The sequence below is a fragment of the Scophthalmus maximus genome, chromosome 1, assembly GCF_022379125.1.
Source record: "Scophthalmus maximus strain ysfricsl-2021 chromosome 1, ASM2237912v1, whole genome shotgun sequence".
In the NCBI taxonomy this organism is placed as follows: Eukaryota; Metazoa; Chordata; class Actinopteri; order Pleuronectiformes; family Scophthalmidae; genus Scophthalmus; species Scophthalmus maximus.
The window spans coordinates 23,837,721-23,855,447 of NC_061515.1; the positions used below are offsets into that span (position 1 = coordinate 23,837,721).

Below are 17,727 nucleotides of genomic sequence, written 5' to 3' on the forward strand. Positions count from 1 at the left end.
ATATGTAACTTTTGTCTCTCTTATATTTTATGTAAACTCCATCCTTCCAGGAAGAAACTCCTAGTGATATTTGTATATATTTATCTACTCCCCCCCCCCCCCCCCCCCACAATATGGTGAAATTAATGAGTCAAAAAACATCCGTGAGTCATAACGACTGCATGCTATGAATTTATGTCACAGGTTTATGTTCTTGGCAGAGTGGTAAAGTTCATATCGGAGGGGAAACCGGGATGTGGCCACGGCCCTTTTGGCTTTGGGGGCTGGACATCTGTTCTGATTCCATATCTCACATGCCTCCTCCAAAACATTGCAGGTCCTCTGGTGAAGCAGGAGCACCACAGCTGCTCCGTGCATGACAGCGAGAAATCTGTTGTTTTTCCTGAACTGCTTGTGTCAAATGAATTCGGAGAGGGTGGGCCTGCTCTTTTGAAAAGCTGCAGTCACGCAGCTCTGGGTTGCCAAAACCGTGCGCCAGGGGACAACACAAGGTCTTAACCGTTAGATTATTGTGTCGCTGCACACATTTTTACTTTGTAGCATTCATAACTTTTCTCGAAAAGCATGTGGGGAAGCACTGATGTCACCGGGGTTATCACAACCTGCACGTAGAGTTTTCAAAAGATATGGTTTAAAGATTCTCCCAAATGAAAGATGCAAACAAGTTGCATTGTGGGATGTAAATAAGGTGAGTAAAACAAAGAGTTACGTAAATGACAGCGGGTTTTTTGTGAAGTCCCACAAATTGCAAAAGGAATATAATACATAATGATTGATTACATACATTTTCAAATGTATTATTTTAAATAAATATGGATAATCAAAGGTGAATGAAAATGAATAGTGTAATTAATGAGGTAGATAAATACAAAAGCAAATTATAATTTAAAATATTAATTTAGGTTGCATTTAAAAAAGAAATTAATGGCAACTTTTATTTTTAATTCAATTTATTGATTAATTATTTGTTTTTTGGCAGTTTAAGTCCTCCATAATTTAAAGCCTCTGTGGGGGGGCTGAGCATGTTTGGCAGTGTAATAATAAATTGCTAGAGAAACCCAAATGTGTATTTAGTTTATTATCATTAGGCTGTTGATTAGGTTATATCTAAAACTCGTACAGTCTAATCCAGTTTTCTAGTTCTCATCCCACAGGTATATGTTTGAGTAAGAAATGCATTTGAATGTGTTATGATTTTATGATCAGTGGCAGACGGTTGTCCTTTTACTTTATTTGGCAGGATCACATGCTGTGGCTGAAGACTAATCTTTTGATTATTTTCTCGAGTCATCGATTGGTTGTTTGGTCCATAAAATGGTGAAGTCTCAATCGTGTATCCTAAAAAACCCGACGACGATGTTTTGTTTCGTTCACACACCCAATACATTTAGTTTACTTTCATAGGAGCAAAGAAACCAGAAAATATTCACATTTAAGAAGCTGAAATCAGAGAACATTGACTCCATAAAAACTACTTGATGAATCGATTATCAAAATAGTTGGCCATTAATTGAGTCGCAGGCGATTAACTGTTGCAGCTCTAATTGCATCAGCGTATTCGGTTTCTTTGTTTCGAAAAATGCCAAAAAAGAATAGAATCGATATTTATAAGAAGTAGTAGTAGTAGAAATAGGAGAAGAAGTAGTAGTATTATATAAAGACTTAGTGACAAAGGTCAGAGAGGATTTAAATTCCCACTACGTCCCCACGGAGGCCCGAGGTTTGAACTGCGACACTGCGCATCATCATATTATGAGACGGATAATAGGCTCCCCCGTGGCCCTTGGTCGTGGGGCCCCAACGGTAGTCGTCGTCGTGGATCTCAGGTTTCAGGCGAAGGGGGCCTCCTCCTCCTCCTGAATGGGGCCGAGTAACGTGGAGGAGGTGTGCGAGGAGGAGGAGGAGGATGATGAGGTGGGGGTGGTGGCAGGAGCTCTGCTGGAACCTCGGCTCCTTCTTGCTTCTTTTTGTTGTCGTCTTCTTCGGGAGCCCGACACATGGGGTCAACGCGGGTCTGCGCGGGTTCACTGTGAGAGGCCGAGAGACGCGGACTCACGCGGGACCCCGGTGAGGAGAGAGAGACAGAGAGAGAGAGAGAGAGAGAGACAGAGAGAGAGAGAGACATAGAGAGAGAGAGAGAGAGAGAGAGAGAGACAGAGAGAGAGAGAGACATAGAGAGAGAGAGAGAGAGAGACAGAGACAGAGAGACAGAGAGAGAGAGAGACATAGACAGAGAGAGAGAGACAGAGAGAGAGAGAGACAGAGAGAGAGAGACAGAGACAGAGAGAGAGAGAGACATAGACAGAGACAGAGAGAGAGAGAGACAGAGAGAGACATAGACAGAGAGAGAGAGACAGAGAGAGAGAGAGAGAGAGAGAGAGAGAGAGAGAGACAGAGAGAGAGAGAGAGAGGGAGAGAGAGAGAGAGAGACATAGACAGAGAGAGAGAGAGAGAGAGACAGAGAGAGAGAGAGAGAGAGACAGAGAGAGAGAGACAGAGACAGAGAGAGAGACAGAGACAGAGAGACAGAGAGAGAGAGACAGAGACAGAGAGACAGAGAGAGAGAGAGAGAGAGAGAGACAGAGAGAGAGAGAGAGAGGGAGAGAGAGAGACACAGACAGACAGAGAGAGAGAGAGGGAGAGAGAGAGACACAGACAGACAGAGAGAGAGAGAGAGAGGAGCGCGCGCTAATTAGGAAAACCTGGTCGAGCAATTAAGCGGCAGACGACGCGCGGAGCGCAGCACAAGAAGGTGGCTGTCCGGCACGAGGGGAAGGGGGATTCGTGAAGACCAAAACGTGAGTTTCTTTCCCCCCCCCCCAACTTTATTCGAAAGTTTGCTCGACGACCGAGAAGTTTCTCTCCTCCGCCGCCGCCGCGGACCGAGGTCCGGGTCGCTCCGCGGCGAGTCCCGTTTGCGTCCGCTTCCGAAGCCCCGAGGCGAACATTCAGAGACTTTGCCAAAGTTATTATTATTATTATTATAAAAACAATTTTTAAAGTGCGACTCGAGCTGTTTAAAGGTGACGTGGTATGATTTAAAAACTGCTAAAAATCCACGGGAGGTTTAAAAAAAAAAAAACCAAGAAAAAAAAGCTCCACATCGGAATGGCTATATAAAGCCTCTGCGCCTTGCAGTGATTTTCCTTTGTTTGTTTAATGAGTAACTCTCCCTGCTTTAATAGCGGCTGCCCCCCCCCCAACTGCCCGTGTCTGTGCCCTTCTGTGAAATGATGCTTTCGTCTTCTAAGACTCTCCGCATTTTTTTTTTCTTCTTTTCTTTTTAATTTCTCTCTTCGGCTTCCTCCCCTGCAGCCCTGGCAGCGCTTTGTTTCCCTGCAGGAATGCCACAATGTCCAAAAACAGCCCCAGTCTGACTCAGCAGAGCGTGTTGAGGATCTTTAAAAAAAAAAAGAGAAAAAATTCTATAATGCATATGTGGATGAGAAAAAGCTCCTTTTTTTTGTTTTCGTGCATGAAGACAGGAGTGCTTGACATCTCTTGTCGATGCTGCTCAGGGCATTTGCATGTGGGGAATTTCACGTGGCCTGTGTCTGCTCCCTGAACCCTAAAAAAATCCAGCTCTCTGCTTCTGGTTAGGGCAGGAATGTTAACTCGCCTTCGCTTTGTCCAGATCCTCTGCCCAAAAACCTCTCCAGCCCCCCTCCCTCCATCTCCATCTCCTCCTGGAGCTGAAAAGAAGAAGAAGAAAAAAAGAAGCCATTAAATCAGTTGAGCTGGCCTTTGCCTGCATGAGCAAATAAGCTACTGTGTGCAAAGCCGACCCTGGTCAGCTGTTTGGGAAAAGGTGGCACTTGCAAAAGCTGCCGGGAAAACCAAAGTTTGTCCAAGTCAAATACATGTCTGCCCCCCCCCCCCTTCCTTTGTGTCTCTATTAGGAGCAGAAAGCAGCAAGGTATTTTTTTTATTTATTTTTTTAACGGTGTGTTTACAGGAGCTGCTGTAAAGGTAAATGTTGTCTGCTGCTGTGGGTGCACAAGGAGAGACGACTTCTCAGTCTTTAATCATCTCCCCCCCCCAACCCTTGTGAAGCCTTTCATGGAGCCGTATAGGAGGGGACTTTTGGAGCGGCAACACCTGCTGCACGCAGCCTCTGTATCACAAAACCGACAGCAGCTTTAACAGGCGTCTGAAAGGGACAGTGACTTGTGAGCTGCGAGTCAGGAGACTGAAAAAGAATCAATTCGCCAGCCGGGAACGGTTCACAGAGAGTCTGCTGGGAAATGTGGGCCACGCTTGGCCATGCATCGAGAGGAGCTTTCAATTTGGCCTTTAGTTCGTGGGTTAATTTTGTGTTTTGGATGGAAGTGCGTGGGAACTCGGGCACAAACATAAGGGTTTTTTCAAGTTCGTACGTACTGACTTTTGGAGCGAGGTGGCTCCACAGACAGGGTCGTCACATATTTCTCCATTTCTTACCGAGATACAAGTCCAGAAATGACACATTAAAATGTTCCAGGTGCCCCCTCTACCCTCACGTGACTCAGCTGGGAAAGGAAGAAAAAAAAAGTGGCCCCAAGCAAGACGTTTAACCACTCCAAATTTAAATATCTAGTTCCTGGCGTTGGCAAGCTCGTGTGGCTTTTGATTGTACAGATATTAGAAGACCATTAGTGGTTTAGGCTGGATTTCTGCTTTTTGGTCACTGTTTTGCACGACGACGCTGGAGAGTATCAAGTGGACATAGTTTCTGATGGGGAGGGGAAACCAAACTGCGACTGACGGATGTGTCAGAGGACAATCTGCCTCTGAAAAAAACAAAAAAACTAGCAATAATCTTTGTTAAAACAAAGTGATTTATGACTCGGCCGAAACATCCTACGCCATTAAAAGGTGGGGTTTCTAATTGCATGGTAGGGGTAGAACAGATGTCACCTTGCAGCTGCACTACAGTGTCACTCGGGTCTGTTTTGTCAAACACTTGAACCTTTCCCATGACTGAAAATCCACATTTAGCAGACACGGGGGTGTTGTTGTTTTTTTAAGAGAAATGTTGGTGCAGTGTCTCTCTTGTATAATTATTTTTAAAAGTGTGATTTAGTTCTAACTTTAGCGCCCCAGAAACGTGACGTACTTGGGGTCGGAGCTTTTCGAGGTCCATAATTTTGACTGTCTAGAATCTAACCGAGGCGAGGCCGCGCTCTGGTGTGGCTGACGAGTCCATGAACTTTTTACATGTGGGTGGTTTTTTGGCAAAATATTTCCTTTCTGGTCGGGCTCAGGCAAGTCACGCTCATGCCATGTGTCAGCGTCTGAAGGTGCCGGTTTGGACAAAGGATTTTTGTGCAAGAGGAATTGATGAGTAACCTGGCAAGTGAAGGCCTGAGCATCATGCAGACATGTCTCCAGATGTTTCCAATAGCTAAAGACTTGTCCTGTTGCAATAAGTCCTGAAATCCTGATTATTGTTCCCTTTTCTGCCATTTAGAGATGTATAGTAGTATCAGGTTAGAATGTTTTCCTGCGTCCCACTTGAGTGAGGAACATATTCGTAAACCAAACTGATGTTGAAACGGGCATTTGCTACTTTTTAGGGAGAGAAAAACCTACTTATCCTAACAAGAAAAAACATTGTCAAACTACCACACGAATTTAAAGAACTGTCTGAAAGGTTTATCTTTTGACACCGAGCCACAGACCAGCCGCTGTTCCGGACCCTCGTGTTGGAAGTGCCAGATTGGAAGAGTTTAAAGGGATCACTTCTGGCTGTGTGACAGGAAATGCGTTCGTAGCCCCATTCACCGGTCTACGCATCGAAATACCTGCAGTGCAAAGCCCACAGCAAGTCTCTCTGGCAACTCACCCCCGCCGACACTTTGATGTTTGATTAAGCAGCTCAGCCTTTCGCAGCGAGCTGTAAGAATGTGGGTTTACCCAACTTGCTCCCAGGATTAGAGAGGCACCCTCTGATTCACGCCGTTGTGTGGAGCTCATGCGTGGATACCTGCATGTCTGAGAGATCTGCGTCTGATTAAATCGAAATGCATGCGGCTGTGTTTATTGGTCGACCAGCCCTGCGGTTGAGGTTTACCCAGAAATCCTCGCATTGACCATTTTCGTGAAAGTGTAAACCTGGTAGTTTGATGCACGTGTACACTCTTATTAGTCCAGTGTTTCAGAAAAGCCTCTGGGTTTTTAAAGGTCAGCAAGGTTGCTGTTTTGTTAGCCCGTCAGCAGAATTATTTAAAAAAAATGAGTGGACTGACTTCCGTGAAATTTTGTGGAGGGGTAGGGCATGACCCGAGGAAGAATTCATAACATTTTGGAGCAGATTCATATAAACGGGCGGATCTAGGAATTTTATTCCACTTCTTTAATTTGGTGAGATGTAGGGCGTCAGCCTTGGCAGAGGTGTTTGGTCTCCGAGCGTCCTTCTAGTCACGTTGTGCGCAAATGTTTTTTGGTTTTCTCAAATGATTATTTGGTTTATAAAATGGCAGGATGTAGAGAAAAATGCTGTTTGAGTTTCCCAGAACCCAACCGACAATCTTTGGTTGGGTTTTCCCTCATTAAAGGCCAAAACCAGACAACGTTCTTGTTTCAGCGAGTCAAAATTGTGATTTTGGAGCATTTTCTTAAACATTTTGGGAAACATGGGACTTTACTTTTTTGAAACTCACTGTGAATTCACATTTTGTAATGGCTTTTCTGGTTGTCAGTTCATTTTATTTGCGAAGGGTTCTGTGACCCAAAGGAAAAAAAAATTGCTGTAAAGCTGCACAAAAAACTATTGTTTATTGTCTTTTTTTTTTTTCCTATCCACAGCAGATTTAGATCCCCAGTCACCTTGGCACCATGAGTTGGAGCTTCCTAACGCGTCTGCTGGATGAGATCTCCAACCACTCCACCTTCGTGGGGAAGATATGGCTGACGGTGCTCATCATCTTCCGCATCGTGCTGACGGCCGTGGGGGGTGAAACCATCTACTACGATGAACAGAGCAAATTTGTCTGCAACACGCAGCAGCCCGGGTGTGAGAACGTGTGCTATGATGCGTTTGCGCCGCTCTCGCACGTCCGTTTCTGGATCTTTCAGGTGAGCGGCATTTCTCTTTTGATCAATGTTGAACACAAACGGCTCAGAAACTGTTATATTCTTCCTCTCTTGCTAAATTTGGTCTACATGCATTTGTGTTTTGTCCAGGTCATCATGATCACAACCCCGACTATTATGTACCTGGGATTCGCCATGCACAAGATCGCCCGCATGGAAGACAGCGAGTACCGGCCGAGCCGGACCACGAAGAAGAAGAGGATGCCCATCGTCAGCCGTGGGGCAGTTCGCGACTATGAGGAGGCGGAGGACAATGGCGAGGAAGACCCGATGATTGCTGAAGAGATTGAACCAGACAAGCCTGACAAAGCAGACAAAAGTAGGGCAACAAGCATGGCAGACCCATAACATCCGAATGTTCTATCAAGTGGATTGTTTTTTAATAGTGACTAAATCTGTGTCTAACCGGCGTTCTCCGTTTTCAAGGCTCAGAGAAAAAGCATGATGGTCGTCGGCGGATTATGCGTGACGGACTGATGAAGGTCTACGTGTGCCAGCTGCTGTGGCGCTCGTCCTTCGAGGTGGGCTTTCTGTTAGGCCAGTACATCCTCTACGGCTTTGAGGTGATACCCTCCTATGTCTGCACTCGCTCACCGTGCCCGCACACGGTGGACTGCTTCGTGTCCCGCCCCACGGAGAAGACCATCTTCCTGCTGGTGATGTACGTGGTGTCTTTCCTCTGCCTGCTTCTCACCCTCCTGGAAATCCTCCACTTGGGGATCGGCGGCATTCGCGACACCTTCCGCAGGCGGGCCACCCTCAACCCTCGGCCTCAACCCCCGGTGCCACCACCCTCCTCACGTTCCCTGGCGACAGCCCCGCCAGGATACCACGCCACCATGAAGAAGGAGAAACTAAAAGGAGAGCTGAGGGAATCGCCCATAGCCGACTCTGGCAGGGAGAGCTTCGGGGATGAGGTGACCTCGTCCAGGGAGATGGAGCGGCTGAGGAGGCACCTGAAGCTGGCGCAGCAGCACCTCGACCTGGCCTACCAGGCAGACGAAGGTAGTCCGTCGCGAAGCAGCAGCCCAGAGGTAAACGCGGCCGCACAGACGGCCGCCGAGCAGAACCGCCTCAACTTTGCCCAGGAAAAGCAGGGAGAGGCGAGCGAGAAAGGTAACGGAAAGTTAAAACATGCTCTTGTCTAATTTGAAGGTTAAGCGTCTGCTTGTAAGCAGGCTAATTTATTCCTATGCCATTGAACTAAGCAATGAGCAAGCTATTTGCAGAAATATTAATATATTCTGTCAGTTTTTGTGGATTTCAAAGCCCAAGTTCAAAACCCTGAAATTAAGTTGATTTTTCAGCAAAGTCAGCAAAAAATCCGGGTTCAAGTGAACACAACATGCTGAATAGTCCTGTGTTGTCTCTCCCTCTCCCAGGACTACATGCCTGAGCGTGCTTCCTGCCTCAAACGTCTGTTCCTTCATTCCTACTGGCCTTAAACACATGGGGGAAGCACATATGGGAATGCAGTCAGACCACTGAGGGAGACCAAAGTTTGTGAGTGTTTATGTGTATGTGTATGCGTGAATGAGTGAATGAGAGAAATGAGCCTTTCAGTATTAGGGGTTAGTCGAAAAGAGAGAGAGAAACGCTGACCGAGCTGTGTTGTGACAAATGGTTCATCTCCAGGACTCTAAACTTGAAAGCCTGCCACATCTCGGATTCTCGCTCGCCAGCCTATGTTTAAGCCTCGACTGTGCCTTCGGCTAAAAACCTTGTCTACACCCTGCTCTTTCACCCACTGTCGTGTTATCGTGGCCAAACAATATCCTTGTCCGTTTCAGACCTGGTAAGGATCGTCATGAGCTTTAAACTCCTCCAGCTTCACGGAAAAACAAAGAGGCTCCCTTTTTATAAAATGTCAAGACTCTGTTGAGGCTTGTTGGCCTCAGAGAGAATCCCAAACAGCGCAGCCGTGGGCAATATTGTTTTTGGAGCGTGTGCAGCGGGCTTAACCTGCACCAGATGAGTCACGTTAATTCAAACAGATTAGATTCTGGGGATTATTGTTTCTTAGCAAGAAACCACACCATTTCAGATCATGTTTGACAGATATTTGAAGCCTGTGTCACTTACCCAATCTGCCAAAATGTTTACCTGGAAAATGCTTGAATTCTTTATTGACAAGAAATGGTGTGAGGAATTTCCAAGAATCATTTGTTTGTACAATCAGATCATTTAAAAGTACCTTTTTTTTTTTTTTTTTTTTTTTTTATACAATGACCAAATCTATAGATTAGTTACCTTTTTTCTAGAGAGTAGTGTTGGCATAACAAACACCGTCTGTTTCACAAAAGTTCTTGGAAGTAGGCACTTGGATGTTGGTTATTACTTTCTTCTCTAACTGATGTTCTATAAAACTGATTCACAATGTTCTCCATTGCAAAATTTCATTTCATTTTGTGGATTTCTTGTAACATCTGTCTCCAAGGCTACTGTCAACAGTGAAAACTTCACCCGTGTCTTTTGAAATTTACATTCTTCTTTGGTGAGCCATATTTTCCGTCCCTGACATGCACCGCTGCTCCTCCTCTGCATCCTGGAGAAGCCAGCTGAGGAGAGTATGACAGCTGGCTGCCGGCACACGGCCCGGGTGCCATGTAAACACACACAATCTTCGATTCACTGCGAGACTTTTCATCATCAGCAAGCTTTCATTGTTCGTGCAGAGTTCATACTTGTTTGTTGCCTGGCACTTGGTTTTATGTTCTGTGGCTGGAAAATAAATTCAAACTACAGTTTGCCAAGGGAGAGGTTTGATGCTGTATTCTTGTTATCATCTCACTTCCAGTTTTGCTACTTATAAAAAGGTACGACATTTCATGCTGAATATGGTACTTCAGTGGTTTATACTTGTTTGTTTTTTTTTCTATTGCAAGTTTTGTAGTTTTTGTAACTGTAGAGATTATTTTTCTTCAGAGTAAATAAATAAATATATATGAACAAAGTGTTTGGTTTTTGGCCTCTCTTTGAAAACTTGGCAAGTAAATTAACGAAGGATCTTGAACTGAATTTGTAAAGTTAATCCAGTAAAAACCAAGGAAAGTCTGAAACACTTCCTCCCACATTTGTGGTATTTACAGATAACAATTCACGTCCATGTTTTAATGATTCTTTAGACTACATGATTTCAGTTAACAACACAAAAGTCTTTATGTAAAGGTACTGAAATGGTGCAGTTTAAACATAGGTAAGCACTGCCCTCTACAGGTGAGAATCAAAACGACAAGAAATTGATGCCTTTTTACTTGCACATTGAAGCTAAATAAACATTCATTATGTTAAAAGATGATTACTGGCAGAATAGTGTATTGCATATAAAAATGCTTGGTTGCTGTTGATGGACACTTTTTCAAAAGACTTGAGTGGTGGTAAAACGAGCTTCAGGATAAGAGTTAAAAGCTTTTTCTTTTTGTTAGTAAAGTTAAATTGGCAACGTTGTGCGTCTTTTCCTGTTAGTGTTAGCAGTTGAGTATATTGATTCTTCTCTGTATTAACTGTAAAAAAGGTAAGTGTGCATATACAAGTACATAATTAGGCTGGAATATTCTCAGGACATAAAATCTGTGTGGCTAAATGGGGTAAAAAGAAATGTCCTTTTGTAACTTAGGTGAACTAGCCCTTAGAAACGTTCATGTTCAGATACAAGTACACTCTTCGGGTATAATGTTGGGCAAGGTCTCGTACTTGAACGAGTAGCCACCATCGGATGTTGTGGTGATCCTCAGGGACCTCATGCTCCCCGGGACCGGAGCGCAGCACTGACTCATCCCCAGCATCGTGATGGTCCGATCCTGGGCCGAGCAGTTTCCGTGGCAGTAGTAGAAGGTCAGCACCTTGGGATGGACAATCCAATTGTCCCAGCCCAGCTCCTCGAAGCTGATTTCGATCTCTGCTCGCTGGCAGTCGCTGTGCTCTGGTCTCTCCGGAGAGGGCCGCTGTAGTAGGTCAATGGCAGAAGGAGACCAGGGAATGTTCCGTGGTGCATGACGGGGTGCATGGGCTGGACCCCGAGGCCGAGCGCGAAGGTCAAGGAAGGGCATTTTGTCTGGTTCGTTGGCGTGGCACTCGCAGGCTGGACAGCGGACCTGCAGGAGGAAAGGGCCCTGAGCGACGGAGGCCAGCAGCGTCTGATCCAGTTGGTAGGTGCTCCATCCGTCGGAGCTCATCTGTGATGGAGCTTCTGCTGCCTGGAGAAGCTGCTGCGCTGAAGTTAGAATGAACAGCGGGGCGGAAGTGTTGACTGTGGCTCCTTCGCCCGCGTAGAACCACAGGTGGGCAGACGTGACCAGGGTCTCCTGGTCGTTCAAGGATGGCTGGAAGTAATAGGTGAAGTGGCTTTCGGTGGTTTCTCCTGAAGCTGAGTCCGATCTGGCACAAGATGAGTCTGCCAAAGTAAGATTAGAGACAACTCGGTGAGCTGGGACAATGCACTCCCGTATCTCCTAGACCTTATTTTTCCAAAAACAATGCACATCACGTCATGTGGGTTGAGTATTGAGCATTGAGTTACTATTTAGCTGCTATAATCACATTCAAAATCTATACATGTACACAGGGGCTTTATGTAAAGGTCTTTGACATAGTTTCTACTGTATGTCTACACACAAATCTTGTCTTCCCCCTGATTTTTTAAAAGTAATGTAAAAGTGCAACTCTTTGGCTTTAATTGTTTTTGCAGATGACATATCCTTTGTTTGCATTAAAAAGAATGTAATTCCATTTAGTGAATCGTATGCAATACACACATCTCCTTCCCCGATAATCACACCTAGAAAACAAGAACATAAGAACAACACCATCCATCCATCCATCGTCTACAGCTTTATCCATTTAAGGGTCGCGGGGGGCCTGGAGCCAATCCCAGCTAACATTGGGCGAGAGGCGGGGTACACCCTGGACAGGTCGCAGAACAATACCACTTTGCTTTTTTAAATTATTTTCCTGAATTCAACAGTCCAAAGAGGAAGGATCGTAATGTTTTGGTTGTGAAACTTTTCAAATACTGTTGACTGAAAAGAGAAGGAAAAGCGCCATAGGAATCTCACCAGAACTGGGGAAGAGAATGATTTGAGACACATCCTGGTTTGGACTGGCTCCATGGCTGACCCACGTTGTGCTGCTCGTCCTGGGGGGGGCCCGCCGATGCAGACGCCCCGCTCGCCCTTGCTGTGCCATGTCCACGTCGGGGCCCTGCACTGTGGCCACGGGAGGCTCGTCCAGCCCGAGGCCCTCCAGAACCCGCCCGCTGAGCCACGACAACACTGCCTCCCTGGACACATCCTCTCCCCGGCAGCCTTCAATCACACCGAGGATCCCCAAAACACCCAGGAAGAGAAGAGCACAGGACACCATGACTGCAGCGTGTCACGACCACTTCACATGAAACGTCTTCAAGGTGTAGCGGCGGAGTTCTGAGCAGCACCAGGAAACTGTTTCTCTTCTGCGACCAACCCTAATTCCTAGATGTATTTGTTTGGCTCCGCGGCTATCTGAGTCGGAGTGAAAAACCCCTTTGTTGCCAACAACAAATGGAAGATAGCAAGGAATGGCCTTGGGATATCGAATTATCTGGTTTTGTAGCCGTTTCGCCCAGCAACGGGGGAATGTGTTTGCCTGTTATTCTTATTTTATATTCTGCAGAGTTGCTTTTGGGTGGTTGACTGGTGGCTGGAGCAGGGGGTTCTTGGTCAATATCAATGTTCATCATCAATGCAAAGCGCAGCATTCCAGATATTATCTGTGGCTGAGAAACATTCGTTTGTAGCCTCCAGACATAATCCACTCACAATACACACCTGTTTTCCCACAGAACAAAAAGTCTTTGTCCGTGGGAAGGAAACCGATGTGTGCCTCCTTTATCTGACTGGCCTTGAAGGCCTTGAAGTCGGTCTCTGCAGAAAAATATTCTTTCACATGATATGTTTCTGTTCAAGGCGTTTTTTATTTATTTATTTATCATCAGCGATTCATTGGGCACAATGTTACAGCAGATAGGGCACAGGAGCTCGCTCCAAAAACACATCCAGTTTCAGGCTCGTTTCAATTCTACTGGTGTCGGCCCCCTTGAACACATGTCGGAGCTTGTGGCCACTTGCTTTGTCAGTGTTCGGTTGCTCACGTTTTTGATTGGCTCTCGTGTTTTTTTTTGATTTGTGTTCATTTGGCATTCCTCGCGAGCCTCCGTTAAGTTACTTTTTGTTGTCCCTCGTGTCTCTTGCATTTAGTGTGTCTCTTTCCTGTTTTACTTTGTTGACGTCGTCCTCTTGTCGCGTCACTTCCTTTCCCCCTGTGTCTAGTTTCTGTTCACTTGACTTTTCCCCCTGTGTCTCCTGTCCCTGTGACTGTCTGCACCTGCTCCCAATGTGTTCCACCTGTGCTCGATGTTTCACACCCCACATTTGGCATAACATGATGTCTTGAGAAATCATCTTAAAATAACGTTAACAAGCAGAACTGACTTCACACATTACCGGTGCAGATAGTTGCGGTGGATGTGATATGCCAAGCTTTTTTTATTATTATTACACCTGAGGACTTAAAAGAAAAGCAAGTGTTAATGTAATTAATTAATAATATGGAATATTAAGTCCATATTGAGAGAAATGAACCAGCCATTTTGCTATACTACCAGTAATAGTGCTAATCTTGATGAAACCGATGAACCTTATGTTTAAGGTGTTACAGGTTATGCCTTATTGCCATGGCCGTATTCCTTTGTTTTGGTTTATTGAGATTTCATTATCCAATTTTCGAAAAAGCCGGCGACAAACTGAAAATCTTTCAGCACCTGTTGCCACAGCAACAGCTCCCCAATGTCAAATCCTTCCAAAAGCAGGATGAAGTCAGGGCGACGTGAAGAACCGGCCACGTTCTTTCAAGCTCACTCACCCGTTAAATCGGCTCCATGCAGGGTGGCACTTTCCCTCTGAGAGGTGTCACTGGATCAAAGTGCCCGGCCTGAAGTCCAGAAATGTCCCCGAGGAAAATATGTGCTGACTGTATCTGCATTCAAAACATATGAATAGTTTGCTTTCAATAATAAAAGGATGAGGCGATATTCACTTAATACAACAAAAAAAATTATTGAACAACATAAAACGTTTATTTTATCAAATCTTAAAAACTGGGTCACAAATTGCTGCATATTTAGCACACCTAGAAGGATTGCATTTGCGTAATTGACATTTTGTGCACAAGGCTCTTCCTCATACTTTTGGAAAAAAAATAAGAAATAGCCATTTTAAATACCTACAATCCATGTCATTGTGTACGTGTGTCGGATGACGTGGATTGTAGATAACTGCATTCATCAGAAGTCTGACAGAGTCTCTATTCAATGCAGGAAGTCTACGCAACAGACTGCTCCAGTTGAATATAAACATGACAACATTCTATTGTGTCTACTGCAATTGTTCCAACCTTGTATTGTATTGTTTTGTAACGTTATATCACTCCTCTATAATTGTACAAATCACTAAGTCTCATCTTTATTCTTAGACTTTCCTTTTTATAGCTACTCCAACTGGCACACAGGCACAGACACACATTTTGGCTGATAACATTATCTGAAGCGTGTGTGCGTGCGTGTGTTCGCGTGTGTTCGTGTGTGTGTGTGTGTGTGCGTGTGTAGGTCGTACATGGCAGCCCGAGAAATGTGACCTATCTGTGGTGGTGCAGCTGTCGTTTCCAACCTGAGGGAGTTGGGGGTGCAGCAGTGGGACGGGGGGGACACTGGAGAGAGAGGAGGCCATGATAACATGGATTTAAGTACTTGGGAGCCTGAAACAGAAAGGAGTGGTTGTTTTTTTATTTTACTTTTTGTTTTTTTTCAAGTAATCAAAGGTGAAAATAGTGCGGAGCAGAAAGCCCGAGTGGCTCTCTCTCTCTCTGTCTCTGCCACTCCTCACCGGGGGTTCGGGCTGTTGAAAGGAACCGTGGCAGGGGCTGCTAATGCCACATGATCTAGGGTGGACTTACACCTCCGGCCCTCGCTCGCTACAGGACACAGCGACGTTGGCTTTAGCAAATGATTTGAGATGAAATATTTTGCTCCATGGATCTTGTTACGTTAACTTGGACTTTGTGGGGGTGTCCAAAGGGATTCCTGAGGTACGGTGCGTTTTCTTTCTATTCTCGGATAAAGTCTATTTTTAGGCAACTCTTTTTGCCAGAGCACATTAGTGGGATATCGTTAATTAGCAAAGGAAGCAAATCCAGAGTCTAATGTTTTCTTTGATCAATGACTACGGTGTTCCATTTTTATTTATTTTTTTTACATTATGAATGTCGGACTTCTAAATATGACTTGAAGTCCGAAAAGGACCCAAGTAGACTTTTGCTGATCTGACATTCTATTCAATAATAACAACTTGAAAATGATTGGGAAAAGTTGTAAACGTTAAAAAGAGGGCACAAATCTTTTTTAAGGGCGTTCCTACCAACCTGCCCCTTAATTACACACTTAAAAATGCCCCTGACTGTAGTTTTAGGTGTAAAACCACAGACCAGTAGCTGCGCCATAATGGGTGTAGTGACTTCTTCACTGCTTGTATCATCACATCCTGAAGAGGTACGTTCCATTACTTTTGTCCATGTGGTGTGTTGGATTTAAAAATTATGACAAATCTACTTTTTTTTTTTCCTGATGAGCACAATGTCTAAACCTAACTTTGATGTTATTCTGCTTAATGTGCTCTGGTCCTTACAGTGCCCGGTGCAACAGCCCAGGTCAACCTGCCTTGCCTCTACTTCCCCTGAGGCCAGAGATATCTGAACCGAGTTTTTCAGAAAAGGCCCTCAATAACTGCAACCTGTCCTGATAACCAGAGAAATTGCCTGATAAAAAAGTGCAGTCCCTAAAGGTGTGAAGGAAAAAAAATCAAGATGGCAGAAGGCCCCGGAGCCAGTCCCAGTCTGGACGTTCCTCCCAAGAGGCCCAGAGTCTCGGAGGACCATGTTGTTCCAGACACTGGGAGTGCAACACAAGAACCCAAGGCGCCGATCTTCAGCCGCAAACTCCGCAAGGCGGCGGTGGGAACAGGCTGTGACATTCGACTAAGGGTCACGGTGGCAGGATTTCCGAAGCCTTTGCTCGCCTGGTACCACAACGATGAACTCCTTCCTCTGTCAGAAGCCCAGGACTCAGGGGGACTGTGGATACGGGACTGCCGCACAAGCGACGCCGGCTTGTATACCTGCGTGGCGACCAATGAGCTGGGAGAGGCGAGCTGCAGTGCTGTCCTGGCCATCATGGACCTTGGTGAAGGTAATCACAGACATTGGTGTTGTTTGGTTATGGTCAATAACTAGAAATCTCCAGACTTTCTATTCGAATGAATATTTAATGTCTTTAAGCATCATCCCAGTCAGTAAATGTTAACCCGCCTGCTGCTCATGTCATGGGGCGATACTTAAAATTCGCTCGAGGAACCAGATTCATTGGAGGTGATGAGTGTCACCAGCAGTTGCTTTTTTCACCTTTGGGTGATGTTGTGGTGTAAATCGTGGAATAAACTCAAGCACTCGCTGTGATGTTGACATTTTTTGCCACAGCTCAAAAAGCCTTCTTTCCCCTGTGGTTGGAAACCAAGTGCTTTTCAGCGGTCAGGAATTTTATTTCAATTTTGCAGAAACTAACAATGTGTGCTCAAGCTTTTTTTCCCATGTGTATTGATTTATAAGTTATAGTGTGGTATTGGCAGTCTCTTTTGCACTGCAGAGGCGGCAACTTATGCGAAGCTCAAACTTACCGATTAATTATAACTGTATTGCTGCCCTTGCTGTTCCACTACCAAAAATTAGGGACAGTTCTGCCCAGGGTGGTAGTTCTGCAAGCATAAATTCACACAGACATACATTATCTCTCTGAAAGGGCTTCGCTAAGAGAAATCCCAGCATGTTTCACCTTCCACATCGTTTTCCTCACGTCCCATTTACCTCTCTCACACTCAAAGCACATCATTTGCCCTCTCAGTGTGATAGAAATATGTATTTAGTGCATGTTATGATGTAAACCAAGGATAGCGTTTGTCAGTGTGGCCCTGTGGGATTTTTTAAACCCAACTCAGAGTACAACTGATACATCGGCCAATATGAGCCTTTCCCATCTGTGTTTTTGTTTGTCGATACGCGGCAATAAGAACTTTTTTATTTTATGGAATAAACAATATATTGTAGTTATTGATGGTTAAAGAACCGATCAGGAATAATGTCACTTGAAATCACCAGGATTCGAACCCAGTGTCTAATAAGTAGAAAGTTAGTTCACAAGTGAGTTCTCACTGGCTTTTCAATGGGACAAGAACACAATGTGACAGGTTTGCTGGTGTGAAAACTCTACCGACCAGTTTGCCTCATCCATTTGAGTGACAGAGTGTTGTTTGCGGTGAGATCATTGTCGTGCTGCTGCGTGTGTTTGATCGTGCTCTTACTGCCTTGGCCCGTGGAGAAAGTTGACAGTTGAGCTCTCACACCAAGAGCTGGCATGTATGGTGCAGCTGGCGTACCACTCAGCACCTCTCTATCTCACTCTCCTGGGTTTTGATCTTCTCACGTCGATCCAGCACATTTCGACCTAATGCCTATTTCTGCTCTTTGTGTCTTTTCTTTGCCCCTGTCTCCTCTTCTGTCTCGTCCCGCTGATTT

At 45.1% G+C, this 17,727-nt stretch overlaps 3 protein-coding genes across 6 annotated transcripts in view; 2 read left to right on the forward strand and 1 right to left on the reverse strand.

The window, feature by feature from the left end:
* The first annotated feature begins 2,562 nt into the window (after positions 1 to 2,562).
* Positions 2,563 to 10,028, forward strand: LOC118312071 (gap junction gamma-1 protein-like). 2 transcript variants are annotated; one of them, XM_035636364.2, is made up of 5 exons: positions 2,563 to 2,798; positions 6,787 to 7,056; positions 7,165 to 7,393; positions 7,501 to 8,190; positions 8,457 to 10,028. In XM_035636364.2, exons 2-5 carry the CDS (start codon positions 6,817 to 6,819, stop codon positions 8,468 to 8,470), a joined length of 1,173 nt encoding a protein of 390 aa, XP_035492257.2. In that variant the 5' UTR covers positions 2,563 to 2,798; positions 6,787 to 6,816; the 3' UTR covers positions 8,471 to 10,028. The 2 variants fall into 2 exon arrangements, with proteins under 2 accessions (XP_035492257.2, XP_035492264.2); XM_035636371.2 differs by having other exon boundaries at positions 6,790 to 7,056.
* A 136-nt stretch (positions 10,029 to 10,164) lies between these two features.
* On the reverse strand, positions 10,165 to 12,540 carry inha (inhibin subunit alpha). Its single transcript, XM_035636382.2, has 2 exons — positions 12,129 to 12,540; positions 10,165 to 11,467 (listed from the first exon to the last, which is right to left on the reverse strand). Exons 1-2 carry the CDS (start codon positions 12,433 to 12,435, stop codon positions 10,719 to 10,721), a joined length of 1,056 nt encoding a protein of 351 aa, XP_035492275.1. The 5' UTR covers positions 12,436 to 12,540; the 3' UTR covers positions 10,165 to 10,718.
* A 2,283-nt stretch (positions 12,541 to 14,823) lies between these two features.
* The window catches only part of spega (striated muscle enriched protein kinase a), a 39,139-nt gene continuing 36,235 nt past the window's right edge, over positions 14,824 to 17,727 (forward strand). The window contains exons 1-2 of one of the 3 annotated variants that reach the window (XR_004789829.2): positions 14,824 to 15,652; positions 15,791 to 16,348. Coding sequence is in view for 2 of the 3 variants with exons in the window: in XM_035622873.2 (XP_035478766.2) it covers positions 15,967 to 16,348 (382 nt within the window). In the remaining variant the exon portion in view is untranslated. The remainder of the gene's footprint in view (positions 15,653 to 15,790; positions 16,349 to 17,727) is intronic. The other 2 variants (XM_035622873.2, XM_035622881.2) reach the window with 2 other exon arrangements.